The 10,210-nt window shown below is 44.3% G+C and overlaps 1 protein-coding gene across 1 annotated transcript in view; it reads left to right on the top strand.

The window, feature by feature from the left end:
* The window catches only part of LOC119360406 (S-norcoclaurine synthase 1-like), a 7,842-nt gene extending 5,865 nt beyond the window's left edge, over positions 1-1,977 (top strand). Inside the window, exons 3-4 of the mRNA XM_037626059.1 lie at positions 210-531; positions 1,735-1,977. Of these exons, the coding sequence (XP_037481956.1) occupies positions 210-531; positions 1,735-1,977 (565 nt within the window). The remainder of the gene's footprint in view (positions 1-209; positions 532-1,734) is intronic.
* The last annotated feature ends 8,233 nt before the right edge of the window (positions 1,978-10,210 follow it).

Here is a 10,210-nt window from a genome sequence, read left to right as displayed (position 1 = left end):
TGGCAACGCATAACAAAAAGTCAGGCCGAGGTGTATACAAGCAACAAAATATTTGGGGATATGGGGGTGGGGGGTGGGGGGGGGGGTGTTGCTTTTAGTTGGTACTTGGAACTAACACAGGCTAAGTCCGGTCATATAAAGCCCAAAATATTTCAATATCTACCAATGGCATCAATAACATAGAAACATTATTGTTCTTTTGATCCCAGGAATTTTATTGAAAAGTACTCTTCGGAGGTGATGAAACTTGCTCATTCTCTTGGCGTCTTCGTTGCAAAAACACTAGATCTTAATCCCGAATCGGTTGAAGACAAACATGTGGCGCAATTTCTCAGGATGGGCTACTACCCTCCATGCACGCCAATGCCAGAAAAGGTTCTAGGCTTCACACCGCATTCTGATATGTCATTTCTAACTATTCTACTGGAAGTTAATTCAGTTCAAGGCTTACAAATTAGAAGGCATGGTGCATGGATACCCGTGAAACCATGTCGCGACGCACTACTGGTGAATGTGGGTGATCTTCTTGAGGTATGCTTCTTGAGACATGTTAAGTTAGTTATGCAACATCTCAAAGTATAAAATAGAGAAGTCATGTATTTAGAATCCTTATATGTGCCTAGTGAAGAGAAAACCTCAACTCCATCAGTTTTTTGATTGACAAACTTTTAACACATCCAAGCACATTGACCAAATGAAATCGGTTATATTTGGCTTGCCATCGGGTATTAAGTTTTTCAGCTACCCGAGTTAGTCTAAGTACTTCTCAATTCCTTTATCACATGTTACATTATTAATTGTAGCACACTGTATGCCACTCCAGAAAAATAACCACGATTTTGGATTAGAGTTGTTTCTAAATACTCTCTCCGTCCGGGTTTATTGGGCCCTTCGACAAGAACTCAAGGACCAAGGCAATGTATTAACTCTAACAGCCTCTGATTTCGGAGCATGCAAGTAGCCAACCCCCATTAGCTCGCATTTATTCCGCCCAGCTGGTTTAACGCTTCGTCTCTGCATGCAACCAATCAAGGGCACGTCTAGCACTTGCCCGCTGCAAAGGCATGCAGCTGGTTGCATGCTTCGATTTAATTGCAGTTAATCACGCCTACCTCCAGCCAATGACTGTACAGCATGCGGTGAGTAATCGAGGCAAAGTAAACTCGTAATTGCAGCGGCCTTATAAAAACAGTCTCTGCGTTCTTTGCTCTCGGGCCTAATAAACCCGGACGGAGGGAGTAATTAAGTTAGAGAGAAAAAAAGTAAAATGTCCACCCAACCAAACAAGTGATGCATCGACCCATCTTTGTAGCTCTCGCCCAGTATCAAGCCAACATTGCTCATAAAGTACATTACTGGCCATAGAAAAGACTCATTCTAGTTTCTCTTTAATCAAGCTACTTGAATACTATTGTTCCTGTTCTCTTATTGTCATTCAGATCATTTTACAATAAATGAAAAATAGTTCGGTAATGTTCAATAGTTTCGGTACTACTTCTTTCTATTTACTAATTCCAAGAAATCTTGATCGAATAAGACAAATGCACCTTTTTCTAGAGATTAGGGATGCATTCTAGGTATAGCAATATTTCAATGTTGTATAGGGAAGTTTTTCCTAGACAATGCCGTGTGTAGTTCTCAAACTACTTTCAACTTTATATGAGGAACTGTTTTTCGAGGATATAGATGAGCACCTTGATATTTTCCTAATTTAATGTACTTATTTGTTTATAGATTATGACAAATGGGAAGTACAAGAGCATTGAACACAGGGTTACCATAAATGCCCACAAGGAGCGACTAACCATGTCAGCATTTCACCTCCCGAATTATGACGGAGTAGTTTCACCAATTTTGGAATCTAGAGAAGAGAAGTTGTTATACAAGACGGTGAAAGTAGAAGACTATGCAAGACTTTTTTTCACAAACAAACTTGAAGGAAAGAGAGCCCTAGATCATGCGAAGTTATCCCAATAAGGATTGTCTACTCTAATTTATCATTCTAGACATACGTTCATACAGAAAATAATGAAAGTAGAGGGAGTATTCAAGACTTTATTTCTCAAACAAACTAGAAGGAAAGAGGGCTCTGTACTATGCAAAGTTATCCGAAATATAAAGATTTTCTACAGTACTTTGTCGTTCTAGTCAAGCACTCTTAAAGTACTATTTGATGCTTAATGGATATATGTTTCTCACCTGGACTAATCACCGAGATGTTTGTCACTTCATTTGAATCTTTTGATTTATTTTCGGATATACATATGCTGAACTTCTGTTACAATTGTGATGATACTTGAAAGACGAAAATAGGTTCATTCCAAACCTCTGTTCCAAACAACGGCCCCACTAGCCACCCAACCAATTTGTGGTTAACCGGAGCTACAACCATCTCATTTATGGTTACGCTCTGATCTTGTAGAGTAGAGTTATTGACCTGTGCCAGAGTATTGCTGCTGCCTGTAGTACAAAAGACTGTAAAACAGACCGGCCTGCAGATGGGCTCAGCAGGCGTTCTTGGTTCCAAGCGGCATTGTTTAGCGTCGCTACGTCCAGATGGGCTCATCACTCGCATCTTTCTTGTGAGACCGCAGTTTAACTAATAATTCCGTTCTGTTTGATCGAATCCAACAGAAAAAGATTGGCAAGTTGCAACCTCCACTAACAGTTATATATAGCTAGCATATGGAGTCAGAAATGGCCATACCGCGTAAGAAAGAACAAAACGAAGATTAGTATATTGCGAGTCTGGAGTCAGCATTTTATAAAATTGCGTGAAAAGATAATCTCGAAGTCAGCTGATGTTAAGCATCCAGAGGAAGCTGCTCTGCACCAGTTACGCCATCCATAAAATATGGTTCACTTGTGGTATAGACTTCGTCCAACAGATGTGACAAGTTCCGATCGGTGTGTATTTTTACATATCTATATGTCTTCATGCTTTCACAAAATTCATAATGTGTGAGGTACCGGCTATGTATATTTAGAATCGCTGGTAGGACCTTGATTCCTCAGACTTAACTATGGAGTCACTATCATGCATAGTGTTTCATTGGCAAACTTCCCCTCAACGGTGAGCCCGTGGATTCGCTTCCTCCCTACCTGCCGCTCCGGTGGCCGGTGGCGCGAAGGGAAACCCCAGTGTCTCCGTTCCGGTTAGTAGTTTAGGTTAGGGTGTTTTAGTTCTCGCGGGTGCATCGCTCGGGTGGATGGCAGCGGTTCTTCTTTGAGTTTGCCTTCTGGGCTTCAATCCCACTCGAGTTTCGTTCATTTCGCCATAGTCGACGGAGCTCCAACATATATTCCTGCCTGTTTTTTATGTCAGGTGCTTCAGATCTAGGTAAGAGTTCAACGGTGACAACAACGACTCCAGGATGCTGGTCCTTAGGGGCACATGCACAAACACTTTCTAGCTGTCAAGGTCAAGCCGGCTCCAGTAGGGGAGCAGCGACAGTGGCGCATCGGTGGCTCGTTCTTCTAGAGGCAGTAGTGGTCTTTCGGTGTTCCCAAAATCTCGACGTATTTTTTAGTATATTTAAGATTCTTTATACTTCTAGTGAACTTTTGTAATAGATCTGATCTTTATGAAAAAAAAGTTGAATGCCTGAACAATAAGCGAGCAAAAGCAGAGCACAACACAATAAGCACTAACTAGTTGATTGGAGGTGGTGGAGGCGCTGAATGGCAGCGCCAGCGAGAGCATAGAGCAGCTGGTCGAAGCTGGGAATGCCCAAGCTCTGGCGGCGTACACTGCTGGCGAGCAGACGAAGTGACTAATGTACTCGACTGTGTTTTTTTATTTTAGTCTTTACCCTTAATGACATCTTCAATGCTGACTCGTAAACTGGCAACACCCGTTAGGATCGAGTTGTCCGGACCAATTCTCCCATCCAATGTGGTAGCCTGTCGGTCTGTGGAGCGGTCCGGATGTTTGTTTTCCCGCAAATCAAAAGCAAACTGGAAGTGCATTTGCGGGGCTCCGGACCACCGCCACGTAGGACTCCAACACCCCCGGCCGACTCAAACCCCCTCCAGATCCATTTCTCTTCTACTTCGCCCCTGCTTCTTCTTGCTTTGCATCTGCACCTTCCTCGTCCAACGACACCGATGTACCTCTCCGACCACCGCCTAAGGCATCATATGATGTCACGTCTCCCACCAACACCATCGCCATACACCCAGGATCCCTTCGAAGCCAGGTACCCTCCGTCCCACTGTCGATGACGTCCATGGTGGACACCACGCATGGAAGGTGTTCGGTCAAATGACGTTGAGCTTATTTTTGAACTTCATATTGTTTTCTATATTAAGCATGATGGTGGGGTATTTAGTGAAGGAGGATCACTTATTGTGTGATGCATGGTTGGCAATATCTGCGGACTTTGCAGGTAGGAACTTAAGGGGCTCGGTCTTTTGGTGGTGCGTCCATGGTTTGCTTCATGTGCAAAAGCACTTGCGCCCAACAACATGCCCATCATCCATGAATGCAATGTGAGGTCGTTAGGGCATCAATGCTACACCATTCAAAACTCTGTCATGAAGTTTTGCAGCGCGGTTAAATGAGCGGAGGCAATGTGGCCATTGCGCGTGTACATGGAGATTGTAAGATTGTTTCTTATTGCTCTATGTGTTGGTTAATTCATTCATTCACGTTGCTCAATGTTGCTCTACACATTGTATAGCTTGCATGCTCTTTTGTGATGTACTATAGGACTGAGAGCGGGTCATCCACTAGTAGAAAACAGGGCTATCGTTCGGCCCTGGCCAGCCCATTAGTCCCGGTTCTTCAAGAACCGGGACCAATGGGGGGTATTAGACTTGGTTAATGAGCCCAAGGGGTCGGCCGGGGCCTCGTGGGCATTGGTCCCGGTTCGTGTAGAACCATTTGTCCCGGTTTGAGCCACGAACCGGGACCAATGGTCCTCGCTGCTGGCCCACAACCATTGGTCCCGGTTCGTGGCATGAACCGGGACAGAAGCGGTGGCTTTAGTCCCGGTTCATGCCACGAACCGGGACAAATAACTTGCCTATATATACCCACCGCCGCGGCAGAGCACTCCACAGTGCTCTGTTTTTTCAATCCGGCGAGGAGAGGTCATTTGGGTGCTCTAGTTCACCGCATATGCACATGAGGTGTTCGATGAAATGCCCGAGCCAAACTAGTTAAGCTTTCTCCTCTCGAAGCTCGACCTAGGAGCTCCATTTTTTTGAGATTTGTCTAGATTTAGGGGTCCGTCACGCCCCGTCCCCGTTTTCACCTCCGTTGATCGCCCGCGCCGATCTCGTCGCCGGCACCACCGTGGTGAGCCTCTTGTTCTTATCTTCTTTATCATACTTGTCTGATTTTCTTACTTTAGATAGATATTTTTCTGATTTTCTTAATTTTGACACACATAATTATATGTAATGCACGCAGATGAACCGGCAATGGATGTATGGTGACAGACACACCTCCGAGTACATTAAGGGCGTGCATATTTTTCTCGAAGTGGCTGAGGTAAACAAGCAGAATGGTTTTGTGTGTTGTCCATGCACTACATGTGGGAATACGAAGTCTTACTCTGACCGGAAAATCCTTCACACCCACCTGCTTTACAAGGGTTTCATGCCACACTGTAATGTTTGGACGAGGCACGGAGAAATAGGGGTTATGATGGAAGACGGCGAATAAGAAGAGGACGATGACAACTATGTGCCCCCTGAATACGGTGATGCTGCAACGGGGGGAGCTACTGAAGATCAAGTGGAACCAGACGATGTGCCCGATGATGCTGCAACGGGGGAAGCTGTTGAAGATCAAGAGAAACCAGACGATGTGCCCGATGATGATCTCCGCCGGGTCATTGTCGATGCAAGGACGCAATGCGAAAGTCAAAAGGAGAAGCTGAAGTTCAATCGCATGTTAGAGGATCACAGAAAAAAGTTGTACCCCAATTGTGAAGATGGCAACACAAAGCTGGGTACCGTACTGGAATTGCTGCAGTGGAAGGCAGAGAATGTTGTGCCTGACAAAGGATTTGAGAAGCTACTGAAAATATTAAAGAAGAAGCTTCCAAAGGATAATGAATTGCCCGACAGTACGTACGCATCAAAGAAGGTCGTATGCCCTCTAGGATTGGAGGTGCAGAAGATACATGCATGCCCTAATGACTGCATCCTCTACCGCGGTGCGTACAAGGATTTGAATGCATGCCCGGTATGCGGTGCATTGCGGTATAAGATCAGACGAGATGACCCTGGTGATGTTGATGGCGAGCCCCGCGGGAAGAGAGTTCCTGCGAAGGTGATGTGGTATGCTCCTATAATACCACTGTTGAAACGACTGTTCAGAAACAAAGAGCATGCCAGGTTGATGCAATGGCACAGTGAGGACCGTAAGAAAGACGGGAAGTTGAGAGCACCCGCTGACGGGTCGTAGTGGAGAAAAATCGAGAGAGAGTACTGGGCTGAGTTTGCACGTGACACAAGGAACATATGGTTTGGTTTAAGCGCGGATGGCATTAATCCTTTCGGGGAGAAGAGCAGCAATCACAGCACCTCGCCCGTGACTCTATGTATGTATAACCTTCCTCCTTCGGTGTGCATGAAGCGGAAGTTCATTATGATGTCAGTTCTCATCCAAGGCCCTAAGCAACCCGGCAACGACATTGATGTGTACCTAAGGCCATTAGTTGAAGAAATTTTACAGTTGTGGAATGGAAACGGTGTACGTGCATGGGATGAGCACAAACAGGAGGAATTTAACCTGCACGCGTTGTTGTTTGTAACCATCAATGATTGGCCCGCTCTCGGTAACCTTTCAGGACAGACAAACAAGGGATACCATGCATGCATGCACTGTTTAGCTGACACCGAAGGTATATACCTTGGAAGCTGCAGGAAGAATGTGTACCTGGGCCATCGTCGATTTCTTCCGACCAACCATCAATGTCAAAAGAAAGGCAGGCATTTCAAAGGTGAGGCACATCACCGGAAGAAGCCCGCCATGCGTACCGGTGATCACGTACTTCCTATGGTCAATGATTTACAGGTAATCTTTGGAAAGGGTCCCGGCGGACTAGCTGTTCCGAGTGATGCTAGGGGACACGCACCCATGTGGAAGAAGAAATCTATATTTTGGGACCTACCCTACTGGAAAGACCTAGAGGTCCGCTCTTCGATCGACGTGATGCACGTGACGAAGAACCTTTGCGTCAACCTGCTAGGCTTCTTGGACGTGTATGGGAAGACAAAAGATACAGTTGAGGCACGGGAGGACCTGCAACGTTTGCACAAAAAAGACGGCATGCCTCAAAAGCAGTATGAAGGTTCTGCCAGCTACGCTCTTACCAAAGAAGAGAAGGAAATTTTCTTTGAGTGCCTGCTTAGTATGAAGGTCCCGACTGGCTTCTCGTCGAATATAAAGGGAATAATAAATATGACAGAGAAAAAGTTTCAGAACCTAAAGTCTCATGACTGCCACATGATTATGACGCAACTGCTTCCGATTGCATTGAGGGGGCTTCTACCGGAAAAACGTCCGATTAGCCATTGTGAAGCTATGTGCATTCCTCAATGTAATCTCTAAAAAGGTGATCGATACATAAATCATACCAAGGCTAAGGAGTGATGTGGTGTAATGTCTTGTCAGTTTCAAGCTGGTGTTCCCACCATCCTTCTTCAATATCATGACGCACGTCCTAGTTCATCTAGTTGACGAGATTGTCATTCTGGGCCCCGTATTTCTACACAATATGTACCCCTTTGAGAGGTTCATGGGAGTCCTAAAGAAATATGTCTGTAACCGTGCTAGGCCAGAAGGAAGCATCTCCATGGGCCATGAAATAGAGGATGTCATTGGGTTTTGTGTTGACTTCATTCCTGATCTTAAGAAGATAGGTCTCCCTAAATCGCGGTATGAGGGGAGAATGACTGGAAAAGGCACGCTTGGAGGGGAGACAATGATATGCAGGGACGGATATTCTTGGTCTCAAGCACACTGCACAGTTTTACAGAACTCTACCTTGGTGACCCCTTATATCGATGAACACAAGAACAGTCTGCGCTCCAGACACCTGGAGCAGTGCGACGACTGGATTACATGTGAACACATCAGGACTTTCAGCAGTTGGTTGGAAACACATCTCAGAGATGAAAACACTGTTTGTGATAAGCTCTACTCGTTGTCCAGGGGACCATCTTCGACTGTTACGATTTGGAAAGGATACGAGATAAATGGGAATACATTTTACACGATCGCCCAAGATCAAAAGAGCACCAACCAAAACAGCGTTGTCTGCTTTGATGCAGCCACTGAGAGGGGGAAGGACACATATTATGGTTACATATTGGACATATGGGAACTTGACTACGGTGTAGATTTTAAGGTCCCTTTGTTTAAGTGCAAATGGGTCAATCTGTGAGGAGGCGGGGTACAGGTAGACCCACAATACAGAATGACAACAGTGGATCTGAACAATCTTGGGTACACTGACGAACCGTTCGTCCTAGCCAATGATCTGGCACAGGTTATCTATGTGAAGGACATGTCTACCAAACCGAGAAAAGGAAAAGATAATGAAGCGAATACATCATACGATGAGCCAAAGCGCCACATAGTTCTTTCAGGAAAAAGGGACATCGTGGGAGTGGAGGGCAAGACAGACATGTCCGAAGATTATGAAAAGTTTCATGAAATTCCTCCCTTCAAACTCAAGGCTGACCCAAGCATCCTGATAAATGATGAAGATTATCCATCGTTACGGTGCAATAAGGAAAGGATACAAGCGAAGAAAAAGTGAAGACTTTCTCCACAACTATTATGATGATACCATGCCAACTTTCAACCTTTTTGTAGTTCATTTGAAATGCATGTTGTAAGAGACAAGTTTCCGTATGAAATCCTGATACTTCGAAAGAGATTGTCCGTTTTGTACACGAAGTGCATCCAGTTTTTGCCGTAACCCTCTCAACTTTCTTGCATATGCTATGTGGATGAAATGATGATACCATGCCAAAATAAAAGAGAGGCGCAATGCTCACCTGCACGTTGCTTAGCTTTAGGCCAACGTGCAGGTGAGCACTGCACTTCTCCCTTCATCGTCTATACACTCAGGGCTTATAAACCGCTGCGAGTGCCTCTCGCTTGGCGAGGTGGGACTAAAAAACAGCTGCAGAAAGAATCAACTAAAAAACTCTTTTACCGGTTCATGCCACGAACCGGTATAAAAGGTGCTCGTGGGGCCCCAACCTTAAACTTTAATAGCAAAAAGAATTATCATAAAAGAAAATAAATAAGTAATTAGAATTTTGTTACAAACTTTAATAGCAAAAAGAATTATCATAAAAGAAAATAAATAAGTAATTAGAATTTTGTTACAAACTTTAATAGCAAAAAGAATTATCACAAAAGAAAATAAATAAGTAATTAGAATTTTGTTACAAACTTTAATAGCGAAAAGAATTATCATAAAAGAAAATAAATAAGTAATTAGAATTTTGTTCAAAACATTAAAAGCAAAAGGAATTATCATAAAAGAAAATAAATAAGTAATTAGATGGTACTAAAGGAATCAATTAAAAAGCTTTTATAAACCTCTAGTATTATTGAAACTAAAATTATATAGAATTTTGTTACAAAGTTTAATAGCAAAAAGAATTATCATAAAAGAAAATAAATAAGTAATTAGAATTTTGTTACAAACTTTAATAGCAAAAAGAATTATCGTAAAAGAAAATAAATAAGTAATTAGAAACAAAAAAGAAAGCAAAAAAACTGGGAAAAATTAAAAAAAAGTGCCACCTACAGGGCCACCACGGCCTGCATACGACTAGAAACCCATTACTAGGGCCAGGATGCATGCCCGCAGTAGGCCCAATAGGCCCACAAGCACAGAGAGTGAATTTAGGCCCGTAAGCCTGCAGTAGAGAGGAGCTCGAAGTGGTTGGTTCGGCAGGGCTTATAAACCACTCCGAGCCCCTCTCGGCTAGCGAGGTGGGACAAAACATAGCACCGCACCGCGCCAGTTCCAGCACACGACCTTTGGTCCCGATTGGTGCTACCAACCGGGACTAATGGGAGGAATTGGTACCGGTTGGTGGCACCAACCGGTACCAATGCCCCCCTTTAGTCCCGGTTGGTGCCACCAACCGGGACCAAAGGTCTCTGTTTCCCGCCCTTTGGGCTGCTAAAAAGAGGCCTTTGGTCCCGGTTGGTGCCACCAACCGGGAC

The sequence above is a fragment of the Triticum dicoccoides genome, chromosome 2B, assembly GCF_002162155.2.
Source record: "Triticum dicoccoides isolate Atlit2015 ecotype Zavitan chromosome 2B, WEW_v2.0, whole genome shotgun sequence".
Lineage (NCBI taxonomy): Eukaryota > Viridiplantae > Streptophyta > Magnoliopsida > Poales > Poaceae > Triticum > Triticum dicoccoides.
This window is presented reverse-complemented; position numbering and strand designations above follow the sequence as displayed.